Here is an 18,294-nt window from a genome sequence, read left to right as displayed (position 1 = left end):
GGTCAGTATATACTGTAAATATTGTTTGCACCTGAGCTGGGATTTCAGGAATTCGAATTTTTGGTTCCAAAGCTGATGAACTATAAAGTGTTACACAACAAGGGTTTACCAGGAAAGCCATTCTTGTTATATACCTCTGCAGCTGACCAGCTACTTCCAAACTCTTGAGAGTTTGTTATCTCAAAATTTTCTGGAGTCCTCATTTCATTTATTGTTTTCAAGTCAAAATTTCCACATAATCCAGTCAGTTTACCCTGAAAAGAAGCCATATGTATCAGTCAATACTACTAGCCTTACCCATTGTAAATTTTGTCATTTTAGGTGCTTATAATTTTGCCAAACTTTGATCATTTACTTCACATTAATTCATTTCTTACAGAATTGTTGGAGCTGTGTTTGTTGTCTCTTCTAAACCTGCATTTGCAAAGTGGGGGATGTACCCCCTCAGAGGGGGTGCAACATTTTATAGGGGGTGCGCAGCATGATTGGCTCCCCACCCCTCACCCATGGCTTTGGCTGCCTCCCCAGCCCTCTACTTTCTTCCCCATGGCTACCACTGCTGTTGCTAAGGGAATGCCCCGTGCCCCCTCACCCCCACTACTGGGCCAATCAGAATGTTCTGAGGCCCTGAGTGAAGTGGCAGTGCCAAGCTGTCCAGTTCCTGGCTTGGTAAGGTGACCACATTGGACCCAGCCTGTGCATGATGTGCCCCAGGAGTCTCCTGAGATGCTGGCAAGGAGTCAGCGCTGCCTGTAGAGGTGCAGGGCTGCCTTCAGCCTGGTGTCACTGCTGCCTGTCAACATGGTGCAGCAGCTGTGAGTCCCCTCAAGTCCTGCACATATTCTCCTGGGATCCTCCCACGGGGTATCTCTCCCCCTATGGGGCACCCCTGGAGCTCCCCAATACCCTCTTCCTGAGCATCCCACCCCTTCCTGTGATCTTCCCAGGTGGAAAGGCAGTGGGAGGGAGGGGCGCGATCCCTGGTCTAGGCTATCCTCTGAATCATGGTCAAATAAGCTATGTTAGCTTTGAAGTACTGTACAAATTACTTTAGGTGTGTTGATCTCTGCTTACCTGCCACTGAGGTCCTGTCTGTATGTGAATAGTTGTTCTCTGGTCCCACAGAATGGTGATGTGTTCATTAGGAAAATGAACAAGTGTGAAAAATCCAGCTTTCCATAAGTGTATTTTCTGTAGTTTGTCTACGTAACTGGATGGACTCTGTTCAAAATTAAATCAGCCATCACGTAAGTCAAGTCTTTAAAGGTTGTCTGCTTGTCAGAATACAAACTACATCAGTAAAATGAATGAGGGGGCTGATTTAAACATATGTCCCAATATGGAGCGATTATCATAGAGGAATAAACGTACAGTGGACTTTTACCACGATCAGTGCTGGACTTGTTGTGGATTACCAGCTTTATATGTTTTTTGAGTGTTTGGGGGAGTTTTCTGTACAAATATTTATGATTTTTAATACTTTCAAGGTCAACAAGGAGAGACAAGAGTATGAGTGAACAGGATACCAAAATTCTACCAAAAAAGTTAAATAAAGTTATAACCTGGCACTTAAAGCCCTTCTCTTTTTCCTCACATATTTGCATGTCCCAATCAGTAAAGTTAATGACAAAATTTCCATTGACTTAACTGGGACCAGGATTACACCCACATATTTTAAAATCAGAAATGAGCATTATGATAATCATTCTGACCCTCTGCATAACACAAGCCTAGATTTCACTCAGTGGCTACGTCTACACGTGCACACTACATCGAAATAGGTAGCAACATCGAAATAGGCTATTTCGATGAATAACGTCTACACGTCCTCCAGGGCTGGCAACGTCGATGTTCAACTTCGACGTTGCGCGGCACCACATCGAAATAGGCGCTGCGAGGGTACTTCTACACGCCAAAGTAGCACACATCGAAATAAGGGTGCCAGGCACAGCTGCAGACAGGGTCACAGGGCAGACTCAACAGCAAGCCGCTCCCTTAAAGGGCCCCTCCCAGACACAGTTGCACTAAACGACACAAAATACACAGAGCCGACAACTGGTTGCAGACCCTGTGCCTGCAGCATGGATCCCCAGCTGCCGCAGCAGCAGCCAGAAGCCCTGGGCTAAGGGCTGCTGCCCACGGTGACCATAGAGCCCCGCAGGGGCTGGAGAGAGAGCATCTCTCAACCCCCCAGCTGATGGCCGCCATGGAGGACCTGGCAATTTCGATGTTGTGGGACGCAGATTGTCTACACGGTCCATACTTCGACGTTGAACGTCGAAGTAGGGCGCTATTCCGATCCCCTCATGAGGTTAGCGACTTTGACGTCTCGCCGCCTAACGTCGAAGTTAACTTCGAAATAGCACCCGACGCGTGTAGCCGTGACGGGCGCTATTTCGAAGTTAGTGCCACTACTTCGAAGTAGCGTGCACGTGTAGACACAGCTAGTGATTCCAATGGATTAGCCAAATGCAACCACCTCTTCCTACAGAAGAGTTTCAAACATTTGGATGTTAATTAGCACAAGCAGTTTATAAATTAGTATAAGGATTAGCATGTTAATATTTTTAAGTATTTGTGTATAAAAGACAAGACCACCCAGTACAAAGTACACATTTTCCCTTTTTTGCAGGGCTAAAAAGTGAAACTTACTGGATTTCCAGTGTCATCATCAAATGTTATAAAAGATTTTCCAACATTAATGGAAATATACTTCCTGCAGATTATTCCAGTATTAAAGCAGTTTATGTTTTCTGCAACGACTGAAAAACTAGTAATTGAAGTGCTCTGCAGAAAAACAAAAAACAATACATGTAAACTAAATCAATAATGCTATAGTTTTCTCTTTCCCTCAGCACTAACCTCAATTTGCCACAAGTATGTAGTCTGTATTCATACCCTACACATAACTACAGTAAAATCTGGGCAAAATATGCCTTTTGATGTATTATTTGAAAACTAATAACATGAAGGTTATTAATAAAACTGTAAAATGCATGTATTAACCCCATATATTGAATTATAAGATAACTCTCTATGATGTTACGAGAATATGTTTAAGACTAAAACATCCTTGTCTGGAAAAAGATGATACACAGGTCTGTCATCAACAAAGGAATGAGGGTTTACTTCAGTTTATATTGTAGTGGTAAACAAAGCTATCAAGGGTTATATCTACGCTACAGTGGTCCTTCAAAACTGGTACTTTAGGAAGAGATCTTCTGAAAAAAAATGCCAAAGAGCACAGACACACACAAAAACCAAACTGATTTCAAAAGAGAGCCACCACACAGCCCCGGCTGCTCTTTTGAAAGAATGAGGCAGGAAATGCTGGGGACAGGTTGCACGGCTGGCAAGCCCTTTTGGAAGCTCTGGCCACGCGCTTCCTTAAACGTCCCTCCCAAACACCCCTACCCTGCACATGCTGAGGCCTAGCCCTTGCTGCACATAGCACAGCAGAGCTGATGCAGGGACAACAAGCCTGGGAACCATGGACCCACAACAGTTCCAGCACTGAATCTACGCCTTGGTCGGGCTGCTGGCCACCACCATCACAGCTGCCCTCCAGCTCCTCTGCTGGCAGAGACCTGGCACTGGGGTCAAAGAGCCCAACCCACCAGGGTCCTGGCCATCCCCTGCCTCCAAGCTACCCAACGAACTTCAACTGGTGGGACCAACTGGTCATGGGCGAGTGGGACGACATGCAGTGGCTCCAGAATTTCCACCTGTTAAAGGAGACATTCCTGGAGCTCTGAGGCTGACGCGCCCCTGCCCTCTGATGCTAGAACATTTGTATGCGGCCCACCATCCCGCTCAAGAAGCATGTAGCCATCACTGTGTGGAAGCTGGCCAACTGGAAAGCTACTGGGGACAACAATTCGGGGTGGGCAAGTTGACCTTCAAGACTGTCCTCAGAGAAATAACACACACTCGGCTTGCAGGCCTGGCTCGGGGAGGGGGAAGGGAACTCCTGGGAAACGGGGACCCGTGGGAACCGGAGGCAGGGTGCAAAGGGGGGGAGGCCTACCCCGGGGGACCATGAAGCCCCACCCTTACACAGGCCCATGGCAGGAGGGTGTCCTGAGAGCCCAAGGTGGCAGAATGGGGCCAGGAGGGGTCAGGGGAGCCCACCAATGCTAGGGGGCACCCTTTACGTACTCATAAGTCTGATAGCTCTCCTTCCTCTGCAGGTCATTAGGGCAATCAATACAATGCTGCTCTGGAGAGTCATCTGCATTGGGTACCTGGACGCAGACATCGCCTGATTCACTGTCCTTGTTTTCGCATGCTATTTTGGTGCCTTCGATTGCACACACACTGGCATCCATGCCCCAGATCTCAGTGCAGCCCGCTACATCAACCGGAAGGGCTACAGGCCCTGGTGGACATAGGAGATGCTTTATGGAAATCTACAAGGGCTGGTTGGGCCAGACCCATGACACGTGGGTCTTTCACAACTCCAACCTCTGCCAGAAGATGAAGGTGAGGATCTACAACCCCCAGCAGGAGCTCACTGTCGGGGATGTCACCATGCCCAACAGTCACCTCAACTGGGCATGCCCCCCGGTCGAGCATGCCCTCAGTTGCCTGAAGGTGTGGTTCAGGTGTTTCCTCACTCACCTGGATGTCAGGGTGCACTACATCCCCCAAGTTGCGTGGGTATGCTGTGCCCTCCACAACTTCATGGAGATCTTCCTCACAGGATGGACAGCCAAAGCCAGCCCTCAATACAAACTGGCGGGCTGCAGATTCAGGAGGCCCTCCAGGACAGCATCACCCACAGACCCCAAAGACCCCACCCCAGGCACACTCCACAGGCTCCTCCAGCCCACATCCCCATCCCACTCCCCCACCACAACCCCTCCTGTCTATTCCCTCACCCACAATAACAAGGGACACAGGGGTAAAGAAAAAAAAACATTTACTGAACCATATGAAAAATTTTTGAAACTGAAAATTAGAAAAACAACAATTTACAGGGGTGAACGGGGAAACAATATGCACTGGGGGCATGGAACAGGGGAGGGGGCATGTGAACTTGGAGGGACGGCTTGGGAATGGGTTGGGGTGGGGGCCTTAGTCCTCCGAGGGGATGAGGGGCGGAAAGGCACAGCAGACCTAGGACTCCCTACCATCAGGGAGGTAGGGCCATGGGAGGGGTGCAGTGGACTCAGGCTCAGCACAGGGGTGAAGGGGCTGGCACAGCAATGCCTACCATGGCCATTATGCACTAGCAAAGCCAAGACGGATGGCTGGGGAAAGCTCGGGTGGGAGCAGGGCAGCAGGGGCAGGAGGCTGGGCTGGCTGCTTTGTCAGGGTCCCGCTGATGGTCCATAGGTTGCCTATCATCTTGGCCCAGGCCAACCACCACCAGAGCAGGTTGGCCTCATCCAGTTCATTTTGGCAGAGGGTGGCAGCCGTGTAGACAGTGGTGACATCCTGGGTGTGGCAACATGCCCTCCAGCCATGGGCCTGCCTGGGCACTGGTGGTGGGGTGCCCTGGCCCTTCCCTCCGCCAGTCATGGGGGGTCCCAGCCCCAGTGACAAGGACAGGGCTTGCCAGCCCTGGAGATGAGGTGGGGCTCGCCTGGTCCTTGGACAGTGCAGCTGTAAGGATGGAAAGGAAGAGAAAGACAGTATGTCAATCCTACAACCCAGCCCCAAGGGCCATGGCCCCCACCTCCGGTAGGCAGTAGACCCCACCCCCAAGCTGAGAGATGGGGATATCCCGGGAGCAGTGGCACATGTGCCCTGCACAGCAGGCCCTGCCACACATGGAGTCCCCAGTGCCTTATGGATGGGGCTGACTGCAGGGAACAGGCTAGCAGGCAAGGTGAGTGTCTGGCCACAGAGGGGTCCCTCTATAGGTGGTGGGTGAGCCGCGTGCAGCCTGGCCCTTCTCGGGACCCCTCACACACGTGTGTGGCCCATGGTGCTCTCCACAGGGTCAAGTGCTGACCGTCACCTGTGAGCGTGCCCGCATGCTAGGGGCACGCTCCTCAGTGGTGTGTCCAGGATTGGGCCATTGCCCATGTGGCTGGCCTGCTTCTAGCCATGGCAGGGGTGGGTGCCACCCTTCTGATGCCCCAAGGTGTGTGATGCACCAGGTACTTACTGGAGGGTCTCCAGATGGGTGGTGTGGCTCGATGGTCCTAGTTGTTCCTCATCTGGGCCTGGCTCCTCTTCTGGTGCTACAGCAGGCTCTCTGCTGCTGTGTTGAGGACGGGAAGAGGGAGTTGTTGCTGCCCGTGAGGAGGCTATGCAGCTCCCAGTAGAAAGGGCAGGTGTCTGGTGCTGCCCCTGAGTGCCTGGCCACATTCCCTGGCCCAGACGTATCCCTGGTGCAACTCCTTCACCTTCGAGAGGTCCATGTAGGGTGTCCTCAGGCTACAAGGCTAGTGGCAGCTGGCCATAGGTGGGGGCATTCTGCCTCTGCCCCACAGCTGCCCTCAGGATCTTTTCATCCTGCCAGAGGCCTAAGAGGGGGCCCTTTTTTTTGTGGCTGGTGCGAGCGCCTGAGACTCCTCAGCCCTCAGAGCATCTACACATGCTTTTTTTCAAAAGAATATTTCTAAAATAGGTGCTTTCCCTCATCTGGGACCAGAAGAAGACCACTGAAAGAAGGGCTACATTCTCTCAATTGCATGCTTGAAGAGAACACTTTCTGCATAGATGCTCCAAGGGATTTTTTTCAAAAAGGCCCGGCTACTTCAAAACAACCCTCTAGTGCAGACATAGCCAAGCTAAGCCACCAAGGGTTTTCTGGAGCCTGAACTCAAGAGACAAAGAATTACCATGGTCTCTGTACCCCAGCAAGATACAGGAGATAGAATCCTCAGGAGGCTTTCCTGACTTGTAAGCCAAAGGCAAGTCCCTTGGTAATATAAGCAACAGAGAGAAATTCCATCTTTATTTTTCACTGTAAGGAAACCAAGGAACCAAGCAGTATGATCTCTTTGATGGATCCTGGCCAGATCAGCCAGAGAAGAAATCAAAGATGGCTGTGGTTGAAAGAAGGCAACATCAACAAAGACCAAATCTTGCTAGACTATGTTTTATGAGTAGGTTTTTTTTTAAACTTTTATGTGCTTCTAATTTTCTCTAACTTTATCTCTTTAACTTGATATCACTTAAGCCACGTTCCTTTGTTCATAAACTCATTTATTTAGTTAAGTGTGTGCTTCTAGTAACCTGACAAGTTGCAACATTACACTAATATTTCTGTGAAATTTTAGTAAAAGAGACTTGTCCCTGAAGCAGAATGATTTTGGGGTGAATTCAAGGCTGGAAGTATATTAAAGTTACTCAGCAAGATGAAGCCAATTTGGGCTAAGCCAGGTTGAGGCTTGCGGGATGTTTATAAGTTGCTCGGGTCAGAGTACTAGATCAGTACTATGCAGAGTACTGCATAGCCACAAGACACCAGGACTGCAAGGCAGATGTTGATTGACCCCTTTACCAGCCTGAATGAAACTCAACATATTCTAACTAATTAATAGTACAAAACTTTAGCAGCAACAAAATTCATAAAGAACAAGGAGTCCTGTGACATCTTAAAGAGTAACAAATTTATTAGGACATAAGCCTTCATGGGCTACAAGTCACTTTGTCAAACGCTTCTCAACAAAGCTGATGCCCTGATAAGCTGATTACTCCTTAAGGTGCTACCGGACTCTTCATTGTTTTTGCTGAAACAAACCAACATGGCTACCTCTCTGAAAAGTTCACAGCACGTCGAGTGAAAGATCAATATAGTCTATATCTAGATTGCCAAGAACTGTTGGTAAAAAATAAGCAAATTGTGAAATTTTTTGCCAACATTTCTGTCAGGAGAAGCTTTTCTGATATTTGGTCCGTCCACACAGTGCCAACCATCTGAAACCCCCTCTGTTAAGCCATCCCTTCTTCCTCAGAGAACAAGGCATACAGGGATGTGAACAGAAGGCTCCCAACTGGCAGATCTCTTTTGAGAGATCTGCAGTCTGGATGCATGCTCTGTCAGCACAACTTCTGTCAACAGAAGATTGGTTGACGGAAGCCTGCAGTCTATACACAGGTACAGGTAATGTATAGGTAACCAAGACGTGAAATGGAAGAGAAGTCTCTTCTGCGTACCATAAAAGTCTGGAAATGCTCAGGCCCTGTCTGCTTTCATTTGTTTCCTCAGAAGTGGCTGTAAATTTTATCTGTTTTTCCTTTCTCTACGTTTTGTTCAACATTAGTGTAGAACACAAAAAGTGTATTATTGTTAATCAGACAAATGACATAACAATGTGGTAGTAAACAAGAAAATCAAGACTCTTTAAAAAAGCAATAAAAATATCTTTATGATAAAAAGCAATAAAAATATCTCTATGAGAATTTCAATCTACTAACATTTCCCCTACTTCATTTTTATCTGGATTTGAGACTTTAAAAATAATTCTCACCTTAACTAGATGAACCTTACAAGCTCCAATGAAGTCAAATGTGAGTCCATCAAAAGTCCTATAATGCCGATCCCCATACACAGTACACATTGAGGGACAGGGGTGGAAGGTGCATTGAAATGACCCATGCTGGCAGACACTGAAAAAGTGTGATCAACTGTGTAATATCAAGTAGAAGCTGACAATCACTGCTGATTTACTGATAATTTTCCAAGTTTAGACATATTAATAAAAAGCAAAAACTGTAAAAATATAGTTCTGCAAAGTGTTAGACATGTGGCTAGATTATGTGCTGAAATGTTACACAGTAATGTATCAGTAAAACCCATCCTGAAAAAATACTGCATGTTGAATTGATACAGTTTACCTTGTCTGCTACCTCACCTCTGAATTTGACCTATGTGCTTGTGTTTTATATGATACCTATAAACACACAGAAAACATTGCAAGAGCTACTAGCAGTTATTAGATGTGAAATTCACCTTCCTGAACAACGTCCAATCAAGTAAATAGGCAGTAAGGGATTCTGGAGGAGGTGGAGTTGATAGGGAGGAACAGGAACGGCTATCACTCCACGGCTACGTCTACACGTGCCCCAAACTTTGAAATGGCCATGCAAATGGCCATTTCGAAGTTTACTAATGAAGCGCTGAAATGCATATTCAGCACTTCATTAGCATGCGGGCGGCAGCGGCGCTTCAAAATTGATGCGCCTTGCCACCGCGCGGCGCGTCCAGACGGGGCTCCTTTTCGAAAGGGCCCCGCCTATTTCGAAGTCCCCTTATTCCCATGAGCTCATGGGAATAAGGGGACTTCGAAGTAGGTGGCTTCCTTTCGAAAAGGAGCCCCGTCTGGATGCGCCGCGCAGCGGCAAGGCGCATCAATTTCAAAGCGCCGCTGCCGCCCGCATGCTAATGAAGTGCTGAATATGCATTTCAGCGCTTCATTAGTAAACTTCGAAATGGCCATTTGCATGGCCCTTTCGAAGTTTGGGGCACGTGTAGACACGGCCCATATGTCATACTGAGTTGTTTTTGTCACTAAATTCATAATAATGGATTTTACAGCTGCTCTCTTGTATGTTTTAGTTTATTGGGGGGCTAGTACAGAAAGGCTTTCTATCATGCACTGAATACAACAAATTCCCCCACACTCCTCAAACATACACAGTCCAAATGGAGGAACTAAGTGGTGCATAAGGTCTTGAACCAGCCTCCATTTCATCCTAATCAATTAATGTTTAGATTTCAGTATTACAAAGTTTGAAAACCAGAACTAAAGAAGTTACCACTCCAAGCACATCAGATATGTTGAGGACCAGGCTAGAGTGTTTCTCTGGCTTGCTCCTCCCTTTCTCCAAAATTGTGCTGTTTTTCAGTTACTTGAGAGTCTCTTGTGATAATGTTCCAGCTGTTTTCAAAAAAATCTATTCTTAAACCAATGTAAAAATAAAATTACTGGAAATGGATACTAGAAACTGGTTTGAAAAAAGAATCAAGAGCAGCAAAGCAAAGCAGAAAAATAACTAATTATTTATAGTGGAGATTCTTACATGAGATTAAACAGCCACATAGATTTCTGCTTACCAGGCATGGCAGGAAGAAATGACTTTGTCACCAGGGAAGTACTCCTTTCCTTTCCATGAACATGGGCATTCATCTGGCTCAAAGCACACATCACCATGTTTAACAAGGCTGTCAAAAACATCAAGAATGCATTCAGTGCAAATATTTTTTATATCATGTATACATTTACAAATCTTTTCACTGCTCCTTTGCTCCTTTAAATAATTTGCAATTAACTCTATGACTTTTTCTTTTAAAAACAGCAAGTACTATTTTAAATCCTTTTGAGGACTCAAAAATACCTTAATAGTCCCAATACAAGGGTGTTTTTTTTGTTTTTGTTTTTGTTTTTGTTTTTGTTTTTGTTTTACCAGTACTTACACATTTCAATTCATAGGTATAGGAATATTCCATCCTTAATTAAAATTAAACAATGTAATAGAACATGAAGATATAACTCTGCAAAGAATTATGCACAGATGCACTGATTTTAAAGTCAGGAGGACTGTAACATCAATGGTCTAGAATGAACTCCTGTATCTCACCAGCCTTAAAATTTCATCCACTTGCCTTTGTATTAACCCTAATAACTAGAGTTCGATTAAAACATACCTTCCAAAAAGCATCAAATCTTGCCTTGAAGACATGGAGAATCCACTATGTCCTTGGGCACTTTGTTCCAACGGTTAAAACCATCCCTGTTGAGAAACCGCCTCCCCTTACTTCACACTTAAATTTGTCTGACTTTAATTCACTGCTTCTGCATCTTTCCTTGCTAGATTAAAGAGCTCTTTGATACCCAGTAGTTTCTCTTCACATGTGCTTAGCCTGGAGTACTCTGAGTAGCCCCATTTTCTTCCAAATGGATTACTTACAAGAGTAAGTAAGAGTAAGGGTAAGTCAGCCATATGCATACATATTTATAGATTCACGACTACATTTCTTACTCATGATTACAAAGATGTAATAGATAAATATTAGAAACTTCAAAGGACATAAGGGAACATATCTGGGGATTCCAGCAACATATGAAGAAAAGGAGAATTCTTGTTCACCAACACAAAACAAAGGAACAAATACAAAATGTAAAATAAAACTTGTTTTATTCATTTTTACTGGAGTCCTTAAAACCCTGAAAGCAACATAATTGAGATAAATAAGCGAAGATGTGAAACAGGAAACATAGATTTAATACATAAACACATGGACTTGTTTATATGTACGCAAATACTTGGAAAATACATAGTACATGATACTGTTAGGATAGAGTAACAATTCTTCAATGAATTCAACATAATTTCTCTTTACATTTTTCTTGTGCAATGTGATGAAAATTCAAAAATGTCCCAAATGCACATTAATGGATTTAAGAAATTTCAGTTGCCACCCGTAAAGAGTAGATTTATGGACTGAGAAGTGAGAATGTTTAAAAACGAGAACCCTTAGTCAGGCTAAAGCCACATTACCACAGAAGATCGACCTGCTCAGGGTCGATCTTCCACGGTTTTGTTTCACACACGCGCAAAATAGCGCTTTCCAGGGTCAAAGTCAACCTTCCTCAGTGTAGATATCAGTGGCTGACTACAATGGCTAAGTCAATTTTAGCTATGCAATTGGTGTACTTAAAATTGCATATCAGCGATTGAGTTCTATGTCTAGTACAGACATAGCATTAGATACAACAGTAAGAAGACCTTTGGTTGTAAACTTTATGGCTCCAGCTTGCACTGAGTTCGACTAGTGCAAACCCCCAAAACCTTTGCAGTCCCTTATGGTAATACATGAAAAACTGTGGAGAAAAATATGCTAAAAGGATACAATAGGGGAGCGGGATCCCTGGAAGGCTTCATAACATCTACAATAATTTTTTTTTAAAGCACCAAGTTTTGACATTTACTGTCTTTGTGCAAGTACAACAGGAAGTACCAGCCTCGCCCTAGCCAGAGGGGTGGGGTCAAGGCTTACTGAGTGTAAAAGGCCCCTTCCCTGTGGACCTGCTGGGCATGCTCGAACTGCAGCCCAAGTACAAAGGCCAGGCAAGCCAGTCAGCTGGGGCTAGCCACTGCGGAGAAGGAGCTCCTGCTATAACTTGGGACCAACAGCAACAGCCACTGCTGTCTGAGGAGACGCAGCCAGCGTGGGATAGTGCATCTCATCTGGAACAGGGTACGAAGTAGCCCAGGGCAGGGAGCCAGAAGGTATCCTGAGAAATCAGTGTGTTATAGTGGGACTCGCCACTGAGCTGGTGACTGGGGAGACATGCCCAGCACTGACAAGCCCTGGATTGGAGCCTCGTGGAAGGGGAGGGCCCAGGCTCCCCTACCTTCACTCCTTTGACTGTAGGAAGTGGGAGCACTGATCTGCCAACGTTGACTAGGCCACTGAGGCCTGCCACTACCGACTAGGCTGCGGAGGCCTGCTGAGGCCACTGGGCCTGCGATTACTGACTAGGTCACTGAGACCTGACTAGACCATTGAGGCCTGAGGGCAGCGAGTAAGTCCTCAGAAGAGGCGTGGGACTGGAGCCCCCACCACAACAACAAATAACAGAAAGTACTGCTGCCAGGTAGACGTTAGCTTCTTTGAAAAGCTGAAGTAAGTAGCTTTGAAGAATAAAAGTTCTCCTTTGCTGCATGCATGCAGAGAATTTCCCTAAGAAAATCCACTACAGTAGTTCAATTTACTCAGAAATGTCATATCTGTTGCTCACCATTGCAATATACATGCCCTATAGTGTGGTTCTCAACCAGTGGTACATGTACCTCTGGGGGTTTGCAGAGCTCTTTCAGAGGGTACAGTAACTCAATGCTTCTCAACCTTTTATTGAATAAAAATGACTTATTTTATGTTCATCTAATTTCTTTTATTTATCCATTTTGCATAGTCATGAGCACAATAGCAAGCTTATTGTGTATTGGCAATTTCTTCCAACCAAACAGTTAATACGATTGGATTGTTTAAACAAACGTGTTGCAATGGTAGAAAAAATGTGTCTGAAAATTGTACGTACTAGGGGGTACTTATAATTTTTAAAGAAGTACTTTATAAAAAAGGTTGAGAAACATTGTACTAGAATGTTTGAGACAGAGACTGTCAGATCTGAAGTTGGTAGCACCATTATTTTTTTTCTCTGTAAGAACACAGAGAAAAAAATTAACTTTTTGTAAGAAATCCTTCATCACAGCACTTGTTCTTTTTGCACAGTAGATTAATTATTTTGTACATTAAGTTCTATGATTATAATCTACTGCCAATTCAGTATGATTAAAACAAAAAACAAAAACTTCTCCATTCTGAGGCTCTTTTACGGTGAACACAGTAAAAACAATAAGCAAACAAGAAAACATTAAACTGAAAGATATTAATTCACTTTAGAGCCTTTCAAATATCTTTGTAAGTTATACCCATTGCAGGTTTTCTGTCACTGGGTTAAGCTACAAACTGAATAGGTTACATTCAGAGACAAAGAGCTGAAACCAAGGCAAGTTCCATCTCTGTAATATTACACTGGATAAAACAAGTGATAACAGCTCTTTCTCTTGAAAAGCCAAGGAACTAGATTGATTTCAACAATCTAACAATTCATAGCAATATGACATTAGATGCCCAGAACTCCCCCTTTTCTTCTGAAGTATCAGACATTATTTCTAACACCTATGTTTAATGTGCAACCTAAAGATCAGTGTTAAGGGTACATGTATTTCTAACTTCAAATTCAACCTGCACTGAATGAAATTCAATGCCAACTTTTTAGGCGCTTCCATTTTTGACGGATTTCTGTCCCACCCCTGCGCTGCAGGCTACCCGCCAACCTTAGTTGCTGAGTGGCTTGGCCCTCTGGCCAATCACAGAGTCCAAATTAACCCCTTCCAGTATATTAAAGAGTCTAAAAACTAAAAGTGTGTTTGCCCACCCACCCCCCTTTTTTTAAGGTCTTCAGCCCCAGATCTTTACCCTGCAAGTTCAAGCTTTTTTCTCACTCCCAAAAGTAGCTTGTCTCCATCTTGGTTTTAGTTCATTTTACCTATAGTCAGTAGGGGAATCTTGGCTTGCTCACTACTTTTGAGGTTCCAACCCACGCATCCCCTACATGGCAGCCATACAATGCTTGTTTCAACCTTTTGCTGCCATCTCCTTTGGCCTCTTTCTGGGGGCTGTTTTTATCTTCACAGTTCTGTCTCAGGGACAACATCCTTAGATCCTTCTTCTTCTGCATGCTCAGTGTAAGTTCAGGCCACCACAGACTAGATTCTCATCAGCCTCCTTTGGCCAGAGAGGAACTCTCTTCTTCAATCTTCTGCTCCCAGCCAAGAATTGCACTTCTAAGAAATTTCAGCATCTTATATCTGAGCCAACTGGGCTTTGATTGGATTCTTTCGTGAAGTTTCTCTCAGCAGGCCTGAAAACCTACCTTTGTTCAGTGATTAGAGCATTCGCTTTCTAAATCCAAAGTTGTGAACTCAGCCCTTGAGGGGGCCTTCCAAGGGTCTGGGCAGGTTAAATTAAAAAAAAATCTGCCAGGGATGGTGATAGGTCCTGCTGTGAGTGACGGGGACTGGATTTGATGACCTCTCAAGGTCCCTTCCGGCTCTGTAAGAAGCGTGTATATCACCGCTTCCTGGGGAGAGGTGCAGTAGTCCTGTGTAAGGAGCCACAAAGGCTAAGTACACCCTGTCACATGCCTCTCCATTTGGAGAGGATACAGGGTGGTGGTCTTGTCCCAGGATAACACCTCCTTCCTTACAGTCTTTGCCCTGCTTGTGCAGGCTGCCTTCCCTCAAGCCTCTTCACTTCTCAGACTCCCTGGAAGCTCCCCACGTCCAGACCCTCTTCACACTGAGGTCTCTTTAGCTTTTGTTTAGGGCCTGGATGCACCTTCCTTAGTTAACTCTGGACACATCATCCCTGCAAAGATGATCTATATTAAAAGGTGGGCTCAGCCGAAGTTGTCTTTTTGGACATGTTCCCTAACCAGATTGACACTTCTTATTTAGCTACCACTACAAATCAAGTAACTCTTTGGCAATATCCTTACCTTCCTCAGAAAAATATGAAGTGACCAAGAGCCAAGGTTCCTTCTGGTGCAGGTAGATAAGGTCTGAACAGCCCTCCACAGTCCCTGGTATGTTGTAATCACTATGCAATTACAGTATTAGGCAGTTGAAGTTCTCATATTTCCAGTGTGGTTAGAGGATTGTGATTTCACTCATAAAGAAACGCTTCTTGTGTGGAATCCTGACCTTCTGTAATGGGGGCTGTCAATACTAAGCTTTTCACTGGCGAATCCATACCCCAATCTTCCTTGGTGCCTGAATGCTTACTCCATTCTTATGTGAGGCTTCAAGGTTCCTGGTTGGCTGTCACTATGCTTTACACTTCAGTTTTCATGGTTTTGTGTTTATCACTCCTCTCTGCCATCCTTCTCCTGAACCATGAGCCTCAATCTTCTCAGTTTCTTCATTTGCTCCACAGGTGGTTGTTGGCTCAGAAAGATTAATCCTGCTGTCCTATGAGCATCTCCCCTCTCTGGCAGCGTGCTCCAATTTTATATCCTAGCATGCTGTACACTAGCTGTTCATCCAAACAAGCCCCCAGAAAGTTAATGACTGCTAGGAATGTTTCTTAGGTGGAAATTGTGTTGATGAAACACTGTGAGCTAAATTCTGCCTTTACAACCCAGCCACACTAGTGCCTTTGTGAGGTGATGTGAGATTGCATTATGTAAACTGAGGGTAGAATGCAGTCCAGAGTTTAGTCAGAGTCGGGATTACATTGAGGGTAAAGTGTGTGAGAAAGAAAAAAAGAGAAAGAATTTCTGTCATTCATGTATGACTGAGAGGATGATGTTAGATTTTCCTGAGCTATGGTTGTCTGAACTTCTATTAATCCAAAAATTAATCATGCTTTTCTTTTATGAAAGAGCATATAGGTATATGGAATATTCTTGGTTTGTGTAGTTTTTACCTGTGGCATGGCAGAATAACAAGTCTGCTAAATGACCAACTTCATTTCATGGTTGAAGTAGTTCTTAACAGGAAGAACAATTCAACCAAAGTTAGTGGATCAGTAGATTGACCCATCTTTGCCAGTTAATAAATAGCAGCTGCTTTTTGGATGCAGATCAAATACCTGCCTGCTTTGTACTTTGCACAATGTTAGCATGAGAACCATCTGAACTGCAATATGCATAAAAAAAAGACATCCAACCACGTATTTGCTTGACTGCCTCCTGTTTTTCAACTATATTCAGAAAGGAAAAAAAATAAAACTGTAAGTATAATAACAGTATATAATATAGAGATTGTACCTCCCTGGTCCAGGACACTCAAGCCGTGTCTACACGTGCACGCTACTTCGAAGTAGCGGCACTAACTTCGAAATAGCGCCCGTCACGGCTACACACATCGGGCGCTATTTCGAAGTTAACTTCGACGTTAGGCAGCGAGACGTCGAAGTCGCTAACCCCATGAGGGGATAGGAATAGCGCCCTAAACGTCGAAGTAGGGACCGTGTAGTTGTTGCGCGTCCCGCAACGTCGAAATTGCGGGGTCCTCCATGGCGGCCATCAGCTGAGGGGTTGAGAGACGCTCTCTCCAGCCCCTCAGCTCAATGGTGGCCGCGTGGAGCGGCCCCTTAAAGGTCCCCTCCCACTCCCTTCCTGTGCAGGAAGCTGAGGGAACGTGCAGGCGGCAGCCCAGACACGCGCCCAGCCTGCACGTCCCTCAGCCATCCAAACCAGCCACCCCACCTGCGATGGCAGCCCGGCAGCCCCCCCAGGGGACCCCCCCCCCCCAAGGGGAGCCAGGGCAGCCAGCCCAGCCAGGCGGGCAGCCAGGCTGGAAAGCGGCAGCGGGGCCCCTCCTGGACGGAGGCCGAGCTGCGGGACCTGCTGGGGCTCTGGAGCGAGGAGGAGGTGCTCCAGGTAATGGGGAGCAAGAGGCGGAATGCGGATGTGTTCGTTCGGCTGGCCGATGGCCTGGCTGCCCGGGGTCACCCTGCCTGCACTCCTGATCACGTCAGGAGTAAGGTGAAGGAGCTGCGGCAGGGTTACTCCCGGGCCCGGGATGCGGCCAGCCGATCTGGGGCCGCCCCCGTCACTTGCCCCTTTTACAGGGAGCTCAGGGACATCCTGGGCCCCCGGCACACCTCCTCCCCTCCGGCCACCCTTGACACTTTGGCCGACGAGCCCCAGCAGGCCCTGCAGTCGGAGTCCGCCCCGGAGGTAAGCCCCGCACCCCGGGGGCCCCCCCCCGGAGCCCACCCCCGGGACATCGTGGCAGGAGGAGAAGGAGGAGGAGGAGGAGGGGGGGGGGTTCCTCCTCCGCAGAATCTGGGCTGCAGATCCTCCTCCTGCCATCCTGGAGCAGCAGCCGGGCCTCCGCCTCCCGGGGATCTCCAGACCGTGGGAGTGGACCGACAGGTATGTACCCCCTCTGGTGTACACCCCTGGGCTTGAGGGGCGGGGGGTAATACATATGTGTCCAGGGCCCCCCACATGCTCACATGGCCATGGCCCCAAGGACAGCAGGGCCATGTCCCTCACAGCAGTGCATCAGCCCCTGCCCCGCCCCACCCCGCACGACAGTGCCATGCCCCATCCCCAGGGCAGGGGGGAGCGGAACCTCGAGGGGCCCCGGGAGGAGGGGGTGGGACACCCTGCAGCAGCAGCAGCAGCAACAGCAGCAGCAGCAGCATGTGATGGAGTGGGGGGAGTGCAAAAGGGAGACTCAGGCTAGATATGAGCAACAAGAGCCGAATAGCTCCCAGGGGCAAAGGATGATCCTGGGGCTACAGCTGGCAGGTGACACCTCTGCCCTGAACAAAGAGGAGGGAGGAGCCGAGCTGGCTTGGAATTGGGGGGGGAGGGCGGGGGCCACAGGTAGAGGCTAGGGGAAGGGAGAGCTGGAAGGCAGCCAGCCTGAGGAGGGGGAAAGCTGCATCCCAGAGGGGCACCCCTTGGGGTCTTCTCCCCAGGACGGGTTGGAAGGACTGTCTCTTCCAACAGCTGGTGCTGCCACTCCTGGGAGAAACTGGGCATCTGTGGCCTAAGAAACCTCTCCTGCTGTCAGACCCCGCGGAGTGAAGTGAGAGTCGCTCCCACCAGGGGACGGGGTGCAGTGCAGGGGGACCCCTGAACCCCATCCATCATAGCAGCATCTCCTGGGGACGGGGATGGGGAACCTGCAGCACAGGGCTGGGGGGACAAAGGCCACGGCTCGGGGCCCACACTAACGCCTGTCTCCATTCTTCTTCCCCCCCTCCTCTCCTGTGTCCCGCACCTGCACCATCAGAAGGACTGG

General features: G+C 47.1%; 1 protein-coding gene across 1 annotated transcript in view; it reads right to left on the bottom strand.

Annotated features, from left to right (window-relative positions):
- The window catches only part of OTOG (otogelin), a 169,159-nt gene that overhangs the window by 86,179 nt on the left and 64,686 nt on the right, over positions 1-18,294 (bottom strand). The window contains exons 20-24 of the mRNA XM_074997753.1: positions 10,016-10,123; positions 8,430-8,568; positions 2,653-2,787; positions 1,075-1,221; positions 135-254 (exon numbers count right to left, since the gene is read on the bottom strand). Coding sequence (XP_074853854.1) covers positions 135-254; positions 1,075-1,221; positions 2,653-2,787; positions 8,430-8,568; positions 10,016-10,123 — 649 coding nt within the window. The remainder of the gene's footprint in view (positions 1-134; positions 255-1,074; positions 1,222-2,652; positions 2,788-8,429; positions 8,569-10,015; positions 10,124-18,294) is intronic.

This window comes from Carettochelys insculpta, chromosome 6, assembly GCF_033958435.1.
Source record: "Carettochelys insculpta isolate YL-2023 chromosome 6, ASM3395843v1, whole genome shotgun sequence".
NCBI classification, from domain to species: domain Eukaryota; kingdom Metazoa; phylum Chordata; order Testudines; family Carettochelyidae; genus Carettochelys; species Carettochelys insculpta.
This window is presented reverse-complemented; position numbering and strand designations above follow the sequence as displayed.